Source organism: Ornithorhynchus anatinus, chromosome 21, assembly GCF_004115215.2.
Source record: "Ornithorhynchus anatinus isolate Pmale09 chromosome 21, mOrnAna1.pri.v4, whole genome shotgun sequence".
Lineage (NCBI taxonomy): Eukaryota > Metazoa > Chordata > Mammalia > Monotremata > Ornithorhynchidae > Ornithorhynchus > Ornithorhynchus anatinus.
In genome coordinates, this window is record NC_041748.1 from 12,818,034 (window position 1) to 12,839,078 (window position 21,045).

Sequence of the window (21,045 nt, forward strand, 5' to 3'; positions counted from 1 at the left end):
ACATCATTATTATAATTATTATTAAGCCTAAGGTCACACAACAGGAAATGGTGGAGCCAGGATCAGAATCCATGTCTCTTATGCTTGAGGTCTGCTACTTCTTGTCTCCGGGACATCCACATGGAACTCCCACTGCTTCCCTAAATTCATAATGGCATAAACGTCCATCCCACATCCATTCTTATGACTTCCCATCGGTCAAAATCTCCATCGCTCTCCCTGACCCCGAAGCTAGAAGCTCTGTGGTTGTCGTTTAGTCTACCCGCTGGTTCTCCACAACACTTCTCTGGTCCTCTTCCTTCTTTCCAATCAAGTGGGCCATCACCCCGGTTCCAGCCCTTATCATCTCCAAAAGAAACGACTGTTTCAGCCTCCTCGTCGGTCACCCCGCCTCGGATCTTTTCATCATTCTCAGCTGAGAAGCAGCGTGGCCCAGTGGAAAGAGCACGGGCTTGGGAGTCAGGGGTCATGGGTTCGAATCCCGGCTCGGCCACTCGTCAGCTGGGTGACTTGGGGCAAGTCACTTCACTTCTCGGTGCCTCAGTTCCCTCATCTGTAAAATGGGGATTAAGACTGTGAGCCCCACGTGGGACAACCTGATTCCCCTGTGTCTATCCCAGCGCTTAGAACACTGCTCGGCACATAGTAAGCGCTTAACAAATATCAACATTATTATTGTTATTATTAGCTGCCCAGACAGTTTTCCTAAAATGTCTTTCAGCGCGTCTCACCCCTCAAATTCTTCCCATGCCTTCCTGGAAAATACTTGTGACCACTGGCTCGAAGTTTCTCTACCAATTCTCTCCTTTTTACATCTCTTCTCTCTTCACCTACTGCTCTTCAGCTTGCATCCTGTGATCCCAGACAAGCCTTATCTCTCTCCTTCGCTCTCCCCTTTTTCCATCTCCTGTCTCTTGCTCAGAGCCCTTCCCCTGCCTAGAGTTCTTTCTCCTTTCAAATCACCAAACCACAACTCTCGTGATCTTGAAAGTCATCCTGAAAGTTCACCTCCTTCAAGAAGTCGTCCCTGATTAATTGGGCAGGGATTGTCTCTGTTGCTCAACTGTACTTTCCAAGCGCTTAATACAGTGCTCTGCACACAGTAAGTGCTCAATAAATACGACCGAGTGAATGAATGAATTCCAGAGTAATAGTAAAAGGATGTATGGAGCACCCACTAAGTATTATAAGCTTAGTAAATGCCCACAGGGAGCTTACAATCTGACAGGGGACGCGGACGTAAAAATATGCAGAAATAGAGTAATCAAAATAAGTCATTCAGTGTATAACAGGTAGACAAAAGTGCGGAAAATAGGTAAAGGTAAATAGAGAAAAGTGCTAGAAATACCACGAAAGATGCAATCACAGATGTAGATTGCAATCTCAGGAACTCTAAAGAATAAAGGGGCCTCCAGCCTCACGACAGACCTGGAGAAAATCTTGAAGAGGAGGAGGCAACTCTTCAATAGTCTCCTAAGATGGAGTAGTGAGAAATCTACGCACTGTCTCTCCCAAGCCCAGTTTACCTACTTATTCAAATGGTTCTGATGGCTGAATTTTCACTTGCTTCCATTGTTTGGTCGGTGATGGTATTTACGAAACAGCGAACTAGGAGTCAGTGAGTCCCAGGCTATGTTCCTATAAATACAGTCTCCCTTAATAGTTCAGGAAATGTTCATCTACATCCTCTATTTACTTATTCACCTATCAGTTTTTCCCTACTCTTGCTATTCCTGGTAGTATCTTTTTTTCCCCTCTTTTCCCCACTAAATACGAGAATTTCTATCTGCCTCTGAAGAACTTTTTCTTCCTTAGGTGGCTGTTTTATTTCATCTGGGTTGTGAGCCCCACTGTGGGTAGGAACCACATCAGAATTGTGTGTTTTATATCTACCGCAGCATTTACTACTGTGCCTGGTGTTCTTAGTAAATTCCATAATTAAACTCAATTCTCCAACTGAGGCTGGGCTCTTCCTAGGAGGTGGGCAGAGAGTTGTAGCATGGCCTAGTGGAAAGAGAATAGGCCTGGGAGATGGAGGACTTGGGTTCTAATCCCCTCTCTTTCCTGTTCTGCGATCGTGAGCAAGTCACTTCACTGTCAGAGTGGATAGAGCACAGGCCTAGGAGACAGTAGGTCATGGGTTCTGATCCCACTTCCACCACCTGTCTGCTGTAATAATGTTGGTATTTGTTAAGCGCTTACTATGTGCCGAGCACTGTTCTAAGCGCTGGGGTAGACCCAGGGGAATCAGGTTGTCCCACGTGGGGCTCACAGTCTTAATCCCCATTTTACAGATGAGGGAACTGAGGCACCGAGAAGTTAAGTGACTTGCCCAAAGTCACACAGCTGACGAGTGGCCGAGCCGGGATTTGAACCCATGACCTCTGACTCCAAAGCCGGTGCTCTTTCCACTGAGCCACGCTGCTGTTTGGCCTTGGGCAAGTCATTCTGTGCCTCAGTTATCCCATCTGTAAAATGGGGATTCAGACTGTAAGCCCTACATGGGGCAGGATCTGTGTCCATCTCGATTTGCTCATATCCACCCCAGCGCTTAGCATAGTGTCCGCCACGTAGTAAACACTTAAAAGATACCACAGATATTATTATTAGTCTCTGGGAAGCAATTCCCTCATGTGCAAAGTAGGGATGAAATACCCTTTTCTCCCTCCTACTTAGACTGTGAGCTGACCTGATTCTCCCCGGATTAGACTGTAACTCCCCCGATTAGACCGTGAGCCCGTCAGTGGGCAGGGACTGTCTCTATCTGTTGCCGATTTGTACATTCCAAGCGCTTAGTACAGTGCTCTGCGCATAGTAAGTGCTCACTAAATACTATTGAATGAATACTATATCTACCCCTTCGCTTAGTACGGCCCTTGGCCCATAGCAAGCGCTCAACAGAGAGCACGATTTCAGTTACCAGCTGGGGTAAAAGTTGCCCAGGGAGAATGCGATGTAGCAGCACATGGACACTACAATGGTCCACTTGCAGCCGAACTTCTTGATGAGCATCGGCGGGAGGAACATGGATGACAGGATGAGGGCTCCATACAGCACGCTGAGGGCGGTCACCCCCAGGCCCTCCTCTTGGTTGAGACTGCTCTGTGGAGACAGAAAGCTTGGGTCAACCCCAGAAACGTGTCCTCCCGTGGTCCAAGGGACGGAGCGAATCTGGTGGGTTGGGGGGACCAGAGACGCTGGAGGTCCCCGAGGCGGAAGGGAACCGAGAGGCCGTGAAGGAGAAGGAACCCCTCTTTTCCTCCATCCCTCCCTTCCGTCGTCCCTCCCTCCTTCCCCCGGCTGTGCGGTCCAACGGGAAGATCCTGGGCCTCGGAGTCAGATGACCTGGGTTCTAGTCACTTACCTGCTGCGTGCTCTTGGACAGGTCACTTTATTTCTCTGGGCGTCCGTTTCCTCATCTCTAAAATGGGGGTTCGAGACCCGTTCTCCCACCCCCTTAGCCTGGGAGCCCTTTGTGGTAACCATATTGGCATCTTATTTACATATATTGTAAAGTCATTACCCTTTCCCCATCTCACAGGAATGCGGGGAGGATAAACCGAGATCACCGATGGGGAGGCATTTGGAAAACAGAAGCTCTAACCCGAATTTAAGGTATGAGTTCAGGAGTGCCCAAGCTTCGGATACCAAAGGGCCACCGATAAATAAATAAAAATATCGAACCAGAAGGGTAAGGCGGAACCATTGTTCCCCCTATTAATTATCAATTAATTAATGATGGTACTTGTTACCATAGAAACATGCTTCATGCCTGTTATATAGAAGCAGCGTGGCTCAGTGGAAAGAGCCCGGGCTTGGGAGTCAGAGGTCATGAGCTTGAATCCCGGCTCTGCCACTTGTCAGCTGTGTGACCGTGGGCAAGTCACTTCACTTCTCTGTGCCTCAGTTACCTCATCTGTAAAATGGGGACTAACTGTGAGCCTCACGTGGGACAACCTGATGACCCTGTATCTACCCCGGTGCTTAGAACGGTGCCCTGCACGTAGTAAGCGCTTAACAAATACCAACATTATTATTATTATTTTTAAGTGCTTACTATGTCAAGCACCCGAGTCGGTACAAGGTAATCAGGTTGGACACAGTCCCTGTCCCCCATGGGGCTCAGAGTCCTAATCTCCATTTTACAGATGAGGTAACTGAGGCCCAGAGAAGTTAAATGACTTGCCCAAGGTCACACAGCAGACAGGTAGCGGAGCCAGAATTAGAACCCATGACCTTCTGACTCCTAGGCCCGTGTTCTATACGCTGTGCCATGCTGCTTCCTCAGCGCTGTTGGTTGAGATCAACTGTCCTCCCATACTTGCCCATTTTTACCTTTTTACCGTCTGTGTAAGGAGGGGAACGAAAGTAACTCAGGTACAACTTTGCAGGCAGGTGCTTCGCCAGGAAGAAGAGCTAATCAATCAAACAGTGGTATTTATTTACCCTTTACTGTGGTAGAACACTGGGGGAGTATAATTACAAAAGAGTTGGCAAATAAGATCCCTGCCCACAAAGAGTTTCAGTCTACCGGGAGAAGAAAAACAATAGATCCATCCCCTTTCCTTCCTCCGGCATTGGATGGCTCAAAGTCTACTGACCCGGGGGGTGGGGCGGGGGGAACCAGAATTTCTTCTGCGTTTGAGGCTGAGCCCTGGGTAAGACGGTGGCATTTGTTAAGCGCTTACTGTGAGCAAAGCACTGTTCTAAGCGCGGGGGGATACAAGGTGATCAGGTTGTCCCACGTGGGGCTCACAGTTTTAATCCCCATTTTACAGATGAGGTAACTGAGGCACACAGAAGTCAAGTGACTTGCCCCAAGTCACACAGCTGACAAGCGGCAGAGCCGGGAGACATCAGGCCTTTGGTTCCGGGGCAGAAATCCAGGATGGGCTCTGAGGGTGAGGATCCGGGGGCGGCGAAGGGGCGGTGTGCGTGGATTCGGGACATGGGTTCAGGGTGAGGATCCAGGAGGCGGGCTGGTGGTGGGCAGGGATCGAGGGCATGGGACCAGGGCAAGGATCTAGGAAGGGAGTTGGGGACACCTGGTTTTGTCCGGCCTGCCTGGATGTCTCAGGGGCCCAAAGGGCAGCAGATCCGTCCTTTGTGGCCAAGATAGAGAGCCGACTGTGGGAAGCGGGCCTTACCCAGCTTGGATGGGCGACTCTGAGGACTGGCCAAGGTCTAGGGGTGGCGAAAGAGCGGGGTGTGCTGACCCAATCAGCATGAAAGACGGCTTCATCCCTCTGCGTCCCGACCCCGTCACAGTATGATGTGCCATGTGTCCCCTGAGGACCGACTCTTTCGACTCCCATCTCAGAGAGCCGGGCTTCTGAAGCCGGCCCTGGGGGTGAGGCCCAGGCATATCGCCGGGCCTGGCCTAAGGAAGCAGCGAGGCCTAGTGGATAGAGCACAGGCCTGGGAGTCAGAAGGACCTGGGTTCTAATCCCAGCTCTGCCCCTTGCCTGCTGTGTGACCTAAGCAAGTCTAGTCATTTCAAATGGCCTCATCTGTAAACTGGGGATTTAAACCGTGAGGTGGGGCTGTGTCCAGCCTGATTAACTTGTATCTACCCCAGCGCTTAGAACAATGATTGACACAGAGTGAGCACTTAAGAAATACCACTATTATTATTATTATTCCTGTTCACTCTACAGCTGGAGTGGACACAGTGGAGTCCATTGTGGATTCCCCATACAGGCTGGAGGCCAATTTAGCCCGTCTGAGAGAACGATTGCAACAGGAGAGTGGGCTGGTGTTTCCCTGACCCAATCCGCGGCAACTCAGAGCTGTGAACGTATGCAGCAAAGTGTCGGAGCTGGGATTAGAACCCATGGCCTTCTCACTCCCAAGTCTTAGTACATTGCTCTGCATACAGTAAGCTCTGAATAAATATGATTGAATTGAATGAATGAAACGACGTCCCACTGGGTTCTAAAATGGAAGATTTAGGATCCTCCGATATATCAGGAAAATTTAATCTTCGCCTGTTTATGAAATCTGAGTTTACCTGTTTCCTCATTATTCTTTGATAAACAGTAGCTTTGAAATGTACATTTCTCTGCTCTTCTAGAAAGGGGCTACTGCATAAGGAGACATATACACACCGAGGAACCTACACTATTTTAAATAAAGCAGGGAGAGATGTTGTCTGCTTATTTAATAGCTACTATTGATGGAATTACAGAAGCAAGAAAGGAAACAACAGCAGATTTATAAAGCCAGTTAAGATTAGCAGAAATACAAAACTGAATAGTAACTAAAATAGAAACTGCCTAAATTGCACTATAGTAAATATTAAATGAACCCAAAAGAGGGTTTTGCTAAACATTGCCGCCAGGCTAAATGATACAACGCCACAGATTTGTGAGTTAAAAATTCAGAGCAGTATTATATAAATGTTCGTGTTAAAAATGAGATCAGAACTATATCAGTGTTCAAATGTAATCCACGAGCCACTCACTTGAAATACTGATCCGATGATGGTCTTTATAATGTGGCGATTAACATGTAGAGATAAGAAGGAAGTTGTAAACTTACCTTGTTAGATAAGGGAACTGGCCTGACAATTTGGGGAATCTAAATGTGTTTATTCCTTGGATGAACAGAAGAATGTGTATCATACACTCTGCTGCCCAGATCATTATTCTAAAAATAAGTTCCCGCCTCCCAACTCCTCAAGGACCTCCTGTGGTTGCCCTTCCACCTCTGCATTAAACAGCAACTCCTCACCGTTGGCTTTATAGCCCTCTATCAGTTCCTCCCCTCCTACCTTTGCTGATTTCATATTTTAAACCAGCCCACACGCTTCCCTCCTCTAATGCCAACCTACTGACTGTACCTCGATCTCATCTATCTCGCCACTCACTGCCCTCTTACCCACGTCCTCCCTCAGGCCTGGCACTCCCTTCCCTTTCACGTACAATGGACCACCGCTCACCCCGCCCTCAGATCCTTATTATTAAAATCACATCTCCTCCAAGAGTCATTTCTCGATTAACCACTCTTTTCCCCTGTTCCCTCTCCCTTCTGTGCCACCTTATGGATTTGGATCTGTACGCTTTAATCACTTGGTATTCACCCCACCCTCAGCTCCACAGCACTTATGTACACATCCATAATTTATTGATTTAGTTCCGTGTCTGTTTTCTCTAGTCTCTGAGCTTCCTGTACCCTCCCAAGTGTTTAGTTCAGTGCTCTTCACAGTACAGTGCTTTAAAAATACCATGGATTTATTGGTTGATTGATAACATGTCACAGGAAGGTAGTGTAAGAGCTTAAGAATCAGCGTGGCTCAGTGCAAAGAGCCCGGGCTTGGGAGTCAGAGGTCATGGGTTCGAATCCGGGCTCCGCCACTTGGCAGCTGTGTGACTGTGGGCAAGTCACTTTTCTGGGTCTCAGTTACCTCATCTATAAAATGGGGATTAACTGTGAGCCTCACGTGGGACGACCTGATTACCCTGTATCTACCCCAGCGCTCAGAACAGTGCTCTGCACATAGTAAGCGCTGAACAAATACCAACGTTATTATCATTATTGTTATTATTATGATTTCTTAATGATATTTGGACATTCCATGAGGAAATAGCATTAGGAGAAACACGGTCCAGGTCCAGTGTTAGGTATTTATTTATGCACGCACGTTTATATGTGTGTGTATCAAGTCACATAACTTCTCTGTGCCTCAGTTCCCACATCTGTAAAATGGGGATTAAGATCGTGAGGTCCATGTGGGACAGGGACTGGGTCCAACACAATTATCTTCTATTTACCCCAGTGTTAAGAAGAGTGCCTGGCACATAATAAGTGCTTAGCACCGCAATTATTATTATTGTTAAGTATAGACGTAAGATGGCTTGCCAGATGTATTGATCGTGCTTACTGGGTGAAGAACACTGTACTAAGCATTTGGGAAAGTAGAATACAGTAGAGTGGGTAGAAAGGATCCCTGCTCATAAGGAACTTACAGTCTAGAGGGAGAGACGGACATGAAAATAAATTACTCTTGAGGGAAAGAATAGACTACAAAGATACTTACGTAAGTGCCGTGAGGCTGGGGTGAATATCAAATGCTTAAGGAGTACAGAATCCAAGTGCACAGGTGTTGTAGAAGGGAGAGTAAGAGAAATGAGGGCTTAGTCAGGGAAGATCTCTCGGCTGAGATGTGATTTTCGGAGGGCACTGAAGGTGGGGAGAGTAGCGATTTGCCGTATGTGAAGGGGATGGGAGTTCTAGGCGAGAGAGAGAGAGGATTTGGGCAAGACGGTGGTGTTGCGGCAGACAAGACTGAGGTACGGCGAGGAGGTTGGAATCAGAGGAGCAGAGTGTATGGGCTGCATCGTAGTGACAAATCAGCCAGGTAAGGTAGGCCGCGGAGCACTGATTGAGACCTTTAAATAATAATAATAATGTTGGTATTTGTTAAGTGCTTACTATGTGCAGAGCACTGTTCTAAGCGCTGGGGTAATCAGGGTAATCAGGTTGTCCCACGTGAGGCTCCCAGTTAATCCCCATTTTACAGTTGAGGTAACTGAGGCACAGAGAAGTGAAGTGACTAGCCCACAGTCACACAGCCGACAAGTGGCAGAGCCAGGAGTCGAACCCATGACCCCTGACTCCGAAGCCCGGGCTCTTTCCACTGAGCCGCGCTGCTTCCCCAGTGGTACTGAATTTCTGTCTGATGCAAAGCTGGATGGGCATCCATCAGAGTTTTCTGAGGAGTGGAAATCTGAACTTTCTTTCAGAGACAGGATCTGGGCAGCAGAGTGAAGTACGGAATGGAGTGGGGGTAGAGAGGCAGACCACCGCTTGGATCAGCGTGATAGAAATCTGGACGGAAAGGAAGGGAGAATTCTAGAAATGTCGGGAAGGTAGAATCAACAGGATTTCATGATAGACTGGGTGGGTGGGTTGAATGAGAGACATGATTCAAGGATGTTGCCAAGGTTTCAGGCTTGTGAGACGGGGTGCGTGGTGGTGTTGGGAAAGGTTGGGGGAGTCATTCGTTCGGTCATATTTACTGAGCGCTTACCATGTACAGAGCACTGTACTAAGCACCTGGGAGAGTACAGTAAAACAAGAAACAGAAACATGAGGCAAAGAGAGGGAGAGAGGAGGAAGAGAACGGTGAGGACCAGGGGAGAGTTGAGGGAGATCAGGCTGATGGTTTCGATTTTCTACTCTGCTTTTTTCCTCTCACTGCCCCCCAAAAGCCCCTACCTTTGACTCCCTCTCGAAACCCTCAGTACTCTTAATTCCCTCCTCTTCTACGCCTGATGAGATTCTCCAACTGCTGTACGGGCAAATAGACCCTATTTTAGGTGAACTACCCAGTCTCACCCTCGTGTAACCACGTCCTTGCTCTCCTCTTTCCCAGGTGCCGCTCAAGAGGTGATCGCCCACCTACTCGCAAAATCTATCCCTCCACTTGCATCCCAGTCCCTGCCACAGCTCACCTGGCCTAGTGGGTAGAGCACGGGCCTGGGAGTCAAAAGGTCATGGGTTCTAATCCCAGCTCTGCCACTTGTCTGCTGCGTAGCCTTGGGCAAATCACTTCACTTCTCCGGGCCTCAGTTCCCTCATCTGTAAAATGGGGATTGAGGCCGTGAGTCCCACGTGGAACGGGGATTGTGTCCAACCCGATCTGCTTGTATCCACCCCAGGGCTTAGGACAGTGCTTGGCACATAGTAAACTCTTAACAGATACCATCATTATTAACTCTTAAAGTAGGAGCAGCATGGACTAGTGGAAAGAGTCTAGTCCTGGGAGTCAGGGGACCTGGGTTTTGTTCCCAGCCCTGCCTCTTGTCTGCTGTGTGACCTTGGGTAAGTCGCTTCACTGCTCGGTGCCTCAGTTTCTTCATCTGTAAAATGGGAATTAAGACTGGGAGCCCCTTGTGGGACGGTGTCTGTGTCTAACGTGATTATCTTGTATTTTCCCCAGCACTTAGTACAGTGCCTGGCACATAATAAGCTCTTAACAAATACCATTATAACAAAACTGGTTCCCTGAGTTGGTTAAGATAGGCTTGCCTCACACCTAGAGAAGGTGGAAAGGACCAGAAATTTCTAGTGCAAGGAACTTTTCACTCCTGAGTTTCAGTAATAAAAATGATAGTAATGATGGTACTTAAGTGCTTACTATATGCTAAGCACCAGGGTAGACATAAGCTAATCAGGTTGGGCACCGTCCCTGTTCCAGATAGGGCTCACAGTCTTAATCCCTATTTTACAGGTGAGGTAACTGAAGCCCAGAGAAGTGAAGTGACTTGCCCAAGGTCACACAGCAGACAAGTGGCGGAGCCAGGATTAGAACCCACGACCTTCTGACTCCTCAACCTTTTTTCTATCCACTACTCTGTGCTGCTTCTCTATCAAATCTATCACAGCTTTTGATCTGACCCCTTGAAGCACTTGGTCACCACATCTTCATCCCTACAGTACTTCTGTATATTTCTGTTATTCATTTATTTTTATTAATTCCTGTCTTCCCCTGTAGACGGGAAACACTGTGGGCAGGAAACCTGTCTGTACTCTCCCAAGTGCTTAGTACAGAGCTCTGCACACGGGAAATGCTCGATACATACCACTGATTGATTACTATACTAAGTGTTTGATAGAGTACGGTACAATGAAGTTGGTAAACACGATTCCTGCCCTCAAAGAGTCTACAATCTAGTGGGAGAACCTGATACTAAAATAAATTACAGCTAAGAGATGCAACAGACTATAAAGATATGCATATAAGTGTTGTGGTGTGCTTAGTATCAAAGTTCACAGAGAGTTAAGACTCAAGTGCACAGGTGCCCCAGGATGGAGGCAATATAGGGTGGGAAACTCAGAGATTACCCCATACTCCTCCTCAATGAGCTAGCTCATCTGCAAAGATGTGAATCACTCCCTGAATAGCATCAGCTGGAACACACCCAATTGCAGAGCAGGGGGTTGGGCAAAGAAGAGGAAGGCTAGTTGAAGAGCTATTTCTGTCTCAGTCGTGGGCAGCTATCTCAGAGCCCAGGAGTCGGAGGGTCAGGCTCTATCTGAGGGTTCAGAGGGGAAGGCCCCGGAGAGTACGGTCTCCAAATCGGCGTGCAGAGGCTCCAAGGGCATGGGAGTGAACCTTGGCCAGTGGATTCAGAAGCAGCTGTTCACCGGGAAGGCTGTGGTTAGGGAGGAAAACTGCCCAGGAATATCTGGACAGGCTTTCAAGGGAAGTAAAGCGCTGTCTTGGAGGCTACTTCTGCGTTAAATCATTAGTACTTTTAGAATAGGTTGGGCAATTATTTATCTCTGTGTAATAATAATAATAACAACACTGACAAGTGCTTTCTATGTGCCAAGCACTGAAGTAGATGAAAAGTAATCAGGTCCCCCATGTGGCTCAGTCTAAGTTGAAGGGGAAATGAATGTTTTTTTAAGTTATGTGTTTAGCACTGTCTATGTGCCAAGCACTGTACTAAGTACAGGAGTAGATACAAGGTAATTAAGTTGGATACAATTCCTATACCACATAATAATAATTATGATGGTATTTGTTAAGCGCTTACTATTTGCCAAGCACTGTTCTGCACTGCACGTGGGGTGCACGGCCTAAACAGGAGGGAGTAAGATTTAATTCCCATTTTACAGGTGAAGAAACTCAGCCCCAGAGAAATTAAGTGACTTGCTCAAAGTCACAGAGCAGACAAGGGGCAGAGCAAGGACTAGAACTCAGGTCCTCCGACTATCAGGCCTGTGCTCTTTCCATCTGTCCTGAGGGTGGATTTAAGGGGTCCCCCACATATACTCAGAAGGCCTTGTTCAAGCATAGCTGGGCTATGATATGGAAGACCCCTCTTACACTGATACTTGCATGAAGATAGAAGCTTACTGTACTTCCAGTGCTTAGTACAGAGCCTGGCACATAGTAATTGCTTAACAGATAGCATTATTTTTTAATAATACCACAGCAGCAAACAGACCAGCCTGGGGGGCAGGCATCGGGATGGTGGTACCTCCCTTGGAGCAGTCTCGAAAACAGCAACGCGACCGTCAGGTATGTGCAACGTGGATCCGATGTGGCTCCCACACTATGCCCACGCACGACAGATGGTTCCGAATTCACCGTCGGCTGCCCCGGCTTTGTGAAGGCCACCGGTAAGTGTACCTCCCGAGCTCCAACTCGGTGAATGAGAAGGCCTCAGGTGTGCGTACATCCGTGGCCACACCCAGGCCGGGTGGGCTGTAATAACCACCGTTTCAATCTTACTGGACTGAATGCAGTTGGTGTTCCTGCTTTGCCATGTCTGACTCAAGAGGTGTTAGGAAAGTGTATCTTTAAGAGGGAGCGAGAGAAGTTCCGGAGATTAGGCAGCAGAAACGCCGATGAATAGAGTCCTCCTTGATAGGGTGATAAATGAAGCTGCTGTTGAATGAAACGCACAGTGATGGAACTGGAAGTAGCCACTCAACTGGATACGTTTGTGATGTTGCTGATGCCCTGGATGTCTTTAGCAGCTCAGCGTGGTGGTGGGGCTACATGGAATATTTCGCTCCCCAGATGACAATCTGGTTTCTGGTATTCGACCTTACAGCTCATCTTCCCTGAGTCCCTTAGTGGCCAACCCCAGGGGCGGTTTGGGGGTCTGTGACGGTTTTCCATGGTGTGATCAGGCCCGTGAATTTCTGAGGCTCCTCGCTCCTCCCATAATGAGGGGTGGAACCTGAAATAGTCGTAGACTAGCTGCTCATCTGCAGGGTGCAGTGAAACTTCAGCCCATCTCCACTGAGTGCTTTCCCTGTTGGGGTCTGAGGGCGGGAAGCCTTGTTCTGCAGCAGGGACATGGTAATATGGAGATGCTGCTTAGTCAGGAGAAGGGAAGACCTAGAGAGGCAGCGTTGTCTAGGGGAAAGAGCCCGGGCTCGGGAGTCAGAGGACCTCAGTTCTAATCCTGGATCCTCCACTTGTCTGCCGTGTGACCTTGGGCCAGTCCCTTAACTTCTCTGTATCTCGGTTACCTCATCTGTAAAATGGAGATTAAGAATGTGAACTCTGTGTGTGTGTCAGGGACTGTTTCCAACCTAGCTATCTTGTATCAACCCCAGGCTTACTCCAGTTCCTGGCTTAACAGATGCCATTAAAAGAGAAAAAGAAAGAAAAAAGGGCACCTTGGGGCATAAAGAGGTTCAGCAAGTCATAGACACGGCAGTTCTAGACTGTAAGCTCATTGTCGGCAGGAAACCTTTTTACCAACTCTGAAGTATTACTGTCCCAAGCACTTAGTAGAGAGCTCTGTACACGGTATGTGCTCAATAATACCATTTACTGATTGATTGAATTACTGAGTTGTGGTATTTTCAGAAATGGGATGATTAATGGAGCTTTGATATCAACTCCTCTGCCCCCCTTTTTTTCTGCATCACTCTCTCCCCATTATCCAATCAGTCAATCAATTAATGGTATTTATTGAGTGCTTACTCTAGGCAAAGCACTGTACTAGGCACCTGTGGGAGTACAATAAAGCTAGTAATAATAACTGTGGTATTTGTTAAGGGCTTGCTCTGTGCCAGGCACTGTACTAAGTGCTGGGGTGGATACAAGCAAATAAGATCAGACACAGATGCCATTTACAGATGAGGGAATTTAGGCACAGAAAAGTGAAATGACTTGCCCAAGTTGATAAGGGACAGAACTGGAATTTGAACCCACGACCTTCTGACTCCCAGCTCTGTGCTCTATCCACTTGGCCGTGCTGCTAGTAGACTTGATTTCTGCCTTCGAGGAGATTACAGGCTTGTGGTGGTTGGGGTGAAGGGTTAGATCTCTTCCCTTCCCAGGTAGCATTTTTTATTTCCCACAGAGGAAGTTTCCAGGGGTGGATCTCTGCAGGTCTGGACTGCCGAGGGCAAGGGAGTCATTACCAAATAAAAAACTTTCAGTTCCAAAATGAAACTCGATTTGCCAGATAGAAAAAGTGCGGTACTTAGCAGGGAAAGTCCCTGTGCTCCAAAACACAGGCTAAGGCCTGTCGACACATGGCAGATTTGATTCTCCTGCCTAGTGACACTGGGACTGAGAATGGAGTGGTCCTGAGTCATCTAGATTCCCTGTGTACCCAACACATGGACCATTTGACCCTTTCTGAGCCCTGGGATGATTCAGCCAACATTTCCCTCCTCTCTCCGATTCTTCTGGCTCAGGGAAATGATCTTCTAAGTCCCAGCAGCAAGATACCAATGCCGGGCCAAAGGCACCAATAATTTTTATGTAGCCTCACTAAAACTAGAACCAGAAATGAAAGGAAATCCCCCTTCCCCCCCTTTGTTTGTCCCAACTTTATGCTTGCTCATTCCATTTTTAGAAAGGAGGCTACTTTATTTAGAAAATAATTCCTGGGGTTGAGTAGGTTCTTTAATGGAATAGGCTGGAATTCCTCCTTTTGGGGACGTGACTTCATGTTCTTATTTATCTTGATGAGTTTGAAGTGATGATTTGCAGACAGGAAATGTGTCTGTTATGTTGTGCTCCCCCAAGTACTTAGAACAGCGCTCTGCACGCAGTAAGTGCTCATAAATACGATTGATTGGTGTTCTTTAGGGGCTGGTGAAATGTTTTCAGGATATCAAATGGTGTTAGACTGCTCAATCATTGTAATCATTATTTAGGTGTTAGTCCCCAGAAGCACTAGTCAGGTGCTATCCAAACTGGCACACAGACAAAATTATTATCTATCTTCAATTTGGAGGAAGGGTCAGAATGGAGAAAATATCTCCTGCACAATTCAAGGTAAGGCCTGACCTTCAGGAGCTTTTAGAGCCCCAAGAGCTCACATGATGGGAGGGAGAATGGATGTTTAACGTCCCTAGAATAGACTGCTTGGAGCCCAATGCTAAAGGCCGATGCAGAAATGCAGATCATGTAACATCACAACTTTAATGGACAAGCTCAGGGAGAGCCGGAGAACTTGGGGCATTCACAGCTACCTCAATCAGTCAATCAGTGGTATTTATTGATCACACGCTATGTGCAAAGCATTATACTAAGCACTTGAGAGAGTAGAGTATAACAGAATTAGCAGGGCATAATGCGTTCACCTTCTTCAACCTTATCTCTGCATGGCCTCCTCCCAGGGGTAGGGGAGAGTCAGAGAAGGATTTGAGGGATGATAATGGCTAATTCTTTTTTATCTCTTCCTCTCCTTTATTGTCCCTTCTCCTCTTTACTTCACTCTCCATCCATTCCCGCTTCCTATCATTCATTCATTCAATCAAATTTATTGAGCACTTACTGTGTGCAGAGCACTGTACTAAGTGCTTCAGAGAGTACAGTAAAACAATAAACAGACTAATTCCCTGCCCACGACAAGTTTACAGTCTAGAGGGGGAGACAGATGTTAGATAAATTGCTTGTATTTCCATAAGTTCTGTGGGGCTGGGAGGGAGATGAGTAAAAGGAGCAAGTCAGAGGGATGCAGAAGCAGGTGGGAGGAGAGAAAAGGAGGGCTTAGTCAGAGAAGTCCTCTGGGAGGAGATATGCCTTCAAATAAGGCTTTGAAGTGGGGGAAAGTATTTGTCGGATTTGAGGAGGGATGGCATTCCAGGCCGGAGACTGGATGTGGGTGGGGGATCCGTGGAGAAATAGGTGAGATGGAGGTACAGCGAGAAGGTTGGCATCAGAGGAGTGAAGTGTGCAGGCTGGGTTATAGTAGGAGACTAGCAAGGTGAGGTTAGAGGGGGCAAGTGATGGCCGGCTTTAACGCCAACATGAAGAAGAGTTTGATGCAGAGGGGGGTGGACTGGCAGACATTGGAAATGCTTGAGGAGTGGAGAATAATAATTATGGGATTTGTTAATCATTTACTATTTGCTGAGCACTGTTCTAAGCACTGGAAATATGTCTTGAATGTTGTAGAAAAATGATCCAGGCAGCAGAGTGAAGTGTGGACTGGAATGGGGAGAGACAGGCTTGGTCAGCAAGGAGGCTGATAGAGTAATCACCGAGCGATAGGATAAGTGATTGTATAAACATTGTAGCAGTTTGGATGGAGAGGGTAGGCCAGATTTTAGCAATGTTGTGAAGGTGGAACTGACAAGATTTAGCAATGGATTAACTCTGTGGGTTGAATGAGAGAGGAGTCAAGGATAAAGCCAAGGCTCTGGGCTTGCCAGACAGGAAGGATGATGATGCCGTCTAAAGTGATGGGAAAGACAGGGGGAGGACAGGGTTTGGATGGGAAGATAAGGAGCTCAGTTGTGGACACGTTAAGCTTGAGGTGACGGGAGGCCATCCAAGTAGAGATATGTTGAGGGCCGGAGGAAATGCAAGACTGCAGAGAGGGAGAGAGATCGGGGCTGGAGTTGCAGATTTGGGTATCGTCCACACAGAGGTGGTTGTTAAAAAGCCATGGGATTATTGAGTTCTCCAAGTACGTGGGTGTAGATGGAGAACAGAAAGGGACCCGGAACTGAACCCTGAGGGACCACCTCAGTTAGGAGTCCGCTAAAGAGACGGAGATTCGCTCCCATGGCTTCCTACCTCTATGCAGATGACACTGAAATCGACACCTCCAGCCCTGATCGCTGAGGAGGATTAGGATGGAGTAGAGGCCGGTTGGTTTTCACATGAAGGAGATCATTGGTGACCTTTGAGGGGGCGGTTTCTGTGAAGTGAAGGGGACGGAAGCCAGATTGGAGAGGGTCAAGGAGAAAGTTGCCTTCCCTATCCAGTTTAGCCCTACACCTTGAGCATCAGCTTCCAATCCACCTTGGGCAACAAGATACCTGGTCCCTTCACCGGCCTACCTGCAGACTCTGAAGTCCTCCATAAGCGGTGAAGAGAAGCAAAAATCCAAGTGAAACGACAATAACGTTTTTCAAGCTCTTTTCCATATTGATCGGCGGCAAGTGTCAGTCAGAAGTCTGAATTTGGAGTTCCTGGAAAAGACAAAATGGCTCAGAAAAATAGCTTCTGCCCTGAATGGAGGCACATCCCCTCCTGAGTAGGAAGTGGGAGCGCTAGAATGGACCATTAGTGAGAGAAGTTTGCTTATCCCTGACCCCAAATACTGCCGTTAAACTGTGACTCATCTACCTTTCCTGCCTGTGACAATAATAATTATTGCCCAAACAACAGAAAGTTTGAACTTTCGTTAACTAGTGTCAGCCTTTTTGATTAGGCACTTACAAGGAAGTAGCAAGTTTGCTATTGAGTTTGAGAGATGACACGAGCTCACTGGGGCAGAAAACTGTAGGCATTTATACTCCTTCTCTAAAGGGCGAAGAGCATGGGCCAGTTATAAGGCATAGAGTGCAGCTTCCAAAGAAGAAACGGAGCGTTTGCAGTGAACACTTTGGTTAGCTTGTATCTACTCCAGAGTTTAGTATAGTGCCTGGCACATAATAAGCACTTAAATACCATTAAAAAGCAAAACAACCGTAATAAACAAAACAAAACCCACTCATGTAGGTACACAAGTGCTCCTATGGTAAAAGTTAAATTACGAACTGCCGAATTGGTGGGGAAAAAGCAGATCTGCTTCAGTATCTCAGATATTTTGTAGGTGAAAGTATTTTTTGGCGAAAGTATCTAAACACAGAACTAAAGCCACAAACAAGAGAGTAGAGGTTGGGAACATTCTACAGTTTTTCAGTCTCAGACTCCATGGTTTTTTCCTTTTCAGGTTTCTTTGCTCTCATTTCACTCAATCAGTGGTATTTATTAAGCGCTTACTGTGTGCAGAGCACTGTACTAAGCACCTGGGGGAGCATACAGTGTAACAGAGCCGGCAGACGTGTTCCCTGCCCACAAGGAGCTTACAGTCAAGAGCCAACAATCACTCTGTTTTGCTTTCTTTTATTTCTCCCTCTGTGCTTTCTCTCTAAATTAGTCTCCGTGAGGGGATAACTGAGAGCTTCAATTCTGCTCATATATCCACATTTTTATAAGGGCAAATTACCACATTTCCTGAGATCTGGTTGATGTAGGTGAGCCGTGTCTTGTCTAATCTGTGTCTTCTGCAGTCATACTCCAAAAGGTTTTCCTGATTAAAGAACAGTGTACCACGACTTTCCCAGGGAATGGAGATAACTAATATTATATAATAGAGTAGCAACAAGGAAGACCATTCTTCTTTTAGAAAAAGTTAGAATTAGGCACAAGATCGGCCCCCAAAACAGTCTACAGAGATTTCTTCATCTTGCTTGAGAGCCTATTCTCCCCTCTTGTCTTAGGCTGTCGAGTCATTTCGGACCCGCAGCGACCCCATGGCACCTCTCTCCCAGAACTCCCCACCTCCATCTGCGATCGTTCTGGTAGTGGATCTGTAGAGTTTTCTCGGGAACAGTACGGACGTTGTTTACCATCACCTTCTTCTGCTCAGTAAACTTGAGTCTCCGCCCTTGACTCTCTCCTATGCTGCTGCTGCCCAGCACACGGGAGTTTTGGCTCGTAGCCGTTGGCCTGCCACTCGCTAGCCACCGCTCAAACTAGGAATGGAATGGGTAGGCCTCTGCTTGATTCTCCCACCCGTAGCTGAGACTGATAGAGTACTAGAAACTCTCAAGGTATGATTCTGAGAGGGGTATTGTCCCCTCACCTACTCTCCCCTGTACTCCTAAGAAAAGTGGCACCTTCGAAGTCTCCTTAGCACCGAGAAGGGGACCTAGTTCTCGTGATACGTTTCGTGCAACGAAAAACAAGATCCCAGTCTGAGAGCCAAATTGCTTGGATTAGTAAAAGCATTCTCAAATCAATAATCCCTTTCTCCCTGACGGTTCCACCTGCCCCGGAATGTTAGCTTCAGCAGTTCCTGGCTCTGGCCATCTCGAGGAATTTTGGTGGCTTCCCATTCATCCAGTCCATCGTATTTATTGAGCGCTTATTGTGTGCAGAGCACTGTACTGAGTGCTTGGAAGAGTTCAATGCAACAATAAACGGACGCTTTCCCCGCCCATAACCAGCGTAAAGTCTAGAGGGAATATTTTAAGCCGGTTACGGTGTCCGGAAGTCCACAAGGACCACCATACCAGAGGGGTTCATTTGACCAGCCACAGGGTGGCACTGGGCTCCTGCTCCTATTATTACACTCACTAACTAAAGCTCAGGGATTTCCAGTGCTGGGAAATGTATTCAGGTTTGAAGTACACTTCTTGACCGGCCAGCAACGATTGCTCTTGATTATAAGGAAAGGGTGACCGTTGCTTTGGGCTTTATGAAAAAAAAAATGCTCATGTAAACAAGTAAGCATAAAGAGTATTAGATGCCCTATTTCCCCCCCTAAAAAAACAGCACGTTGAGCGCAACGCAAGCCTCTTTACATAAACTGACAACCCAGTAATTAGCTGCCACATTAAGAATTCTCACTCCAGCAAAGCACATTCATTTTTAACAATGTTCAGAAATTTAAACGATGAAACCTCTTTACTTCATCAGCTCAGGCAACTCAGCCTATTTTCTAAGGCTGTTCCTCCTTTGATTTTGAACGTCTTTGACACAGAATCAGTCTTCATTCTTCACCCCAGCTCCCGGGAGAGAGGGAAGGGAATGGGGGAGGGTAAAGGGGAGATATTCCCGAATGCGCGGGAGTGACTCTTTTCTAAGGAATTTGCAGGAGCCTTACAAGCTGGTGCGCTCTAAATTACTCTTCCTGTACCACTGCGTGAAAGCCTTGGGTCAGACTGCAGGGGCCCCGCTTCGAAACTGGTCTCATTCTTCCAGTCAAATTACTTAAGGATAATTGAATCGTCTTCCTAGCTTCACAGACACCCAGTGATGATGGAAACTTCCAGAGAAAGCTCTAGCCCCATCTGGCTGGAAAATCCAGTGTCCGTTTCCCAGAATGTCTGGACTTAGCTTCCAGAGCTTTGACTAGATTAAGATCAATACCCCCAAACTGGCGCTCTGTCTCCACTTCTCCAATACGAACGTCTGTGACTTTGGAGTGCAACCCAGAAACCAAATTGCTTAAGCAGTTGGGGTGTAGCGGGTAGAAGTTGTACCTGGTTCACATGGCCTCCTGTAGACAGAGCAGGACAGCCACGATTTCCTCGCCAGTCCTCCTGGGAGCTTCGGGATTCTGAGACTGGTTGGAGCGGGGCCGTCTTCCAGGTAAATGCGGGTGAGTCCGGATGTGTGGACCTGCCGTGCCCTCAGGAACAGCTGTGCAATACTTAACTTGTGCCACCCAACCCTGCCTGCTTAAATGGTCCACTCTTGGGCATCTCCTCCTGGTTGCTGTAGGAAATGCTTATGAGCTGGAGGACCTCGTGTGACTTAACTGAACGCCCTTCCATTCATTCACTCAGTCGCATTTACGGAGCGCCTTCTACAGTGCGCAAACCACCGTCCTAAGCACTTGGAAAAGAGCATTCCAACAATAAGCAGGCACATCCCCTGCCCACGGCGAGCGAAATGTCTCTGCGCTCATTTGTTGAAAGCAATTTCTTGATGAATTTTAGACAGTCTGCATTTGCGTGTCAGTACTCAGAGAACTCACCTTTTAGCCTCATGTTCAGATTTTTTTCACTCGGGGATTTTCAGCACTTGGAACAGTGCTCGGCACGTGGTAAGCGCTTAACAAATACCGTAATTGTTATTTTCTGAGGCTCTGTCAGGGATTTTCCTAGATTGTGAGCCCCTCAGGGGGCTCTAATTCCCACTGTGGTCTCCTTCCCAGCACTCAGTACAGTGCTCTGCACAGAATAAGTGCTTAATAAATACTCTTCCTATTTTTTGTAGTATTTTTCAGCACTTACTATGGTGTCAAGTGCTTTTCTTAATGCTGGGTGGATACACGTTGTCAGGTTAGACACAGTCCTTATCTGACATGGGGCTCACAGCCTAAGTAGGAGGGAGTAGGAGTTGGTGGTTGAGGAAACTGAGGCACAGAAAACGACTCGCAAAGTCACACGGCAAGCAACCGGTAGAGATGGGATTAGAACACAGGTCTTCTGACTCCCTGGTCTGTGCACTTTCCACAAGGCCACACTGCTTCTCTCATTATTCTTCTTCTTGCGATTCTTTCGATTTGTCGCAGAATAAAATAAATTCATGCAAAGTTACCATTAGTG

General features: G+C 47.3%; 1 protein-coding gene across 1 annotated transcript in view; it reads right to left on the reverse strand.

The window, feature by feature from the left end:
* UNC93A (unc-93 homolog A) overlaps nt 1–20,118 on the reverse strand; it is a 50,042-nt gene extending 29,924 nt beyond the window's left edge. The window contains exons 1-3 of the mRNA XM_016227886.3: nt 19,975–20,118; nt 16,780–16,911; nt 2,921–3,102 (exon numbers count right to left, since the gene is read on the reverse strand). Coding sequence (XP_016083372.2) covers nt 2,921–3,102; nt 16,780–16,866 — 269 coding nt within the window. The 5' untranslated portion in view covers nt 16,867–16,911; nt 19,975–20,118. The remainder of the gene's footprint in view (nt 1–2,920; nt 3,103–16,779; nt 16,912–19,974) is intronic.
* Between the last annotated feature and the right edge of the window lie 927 nt (nt 20,119–21,045).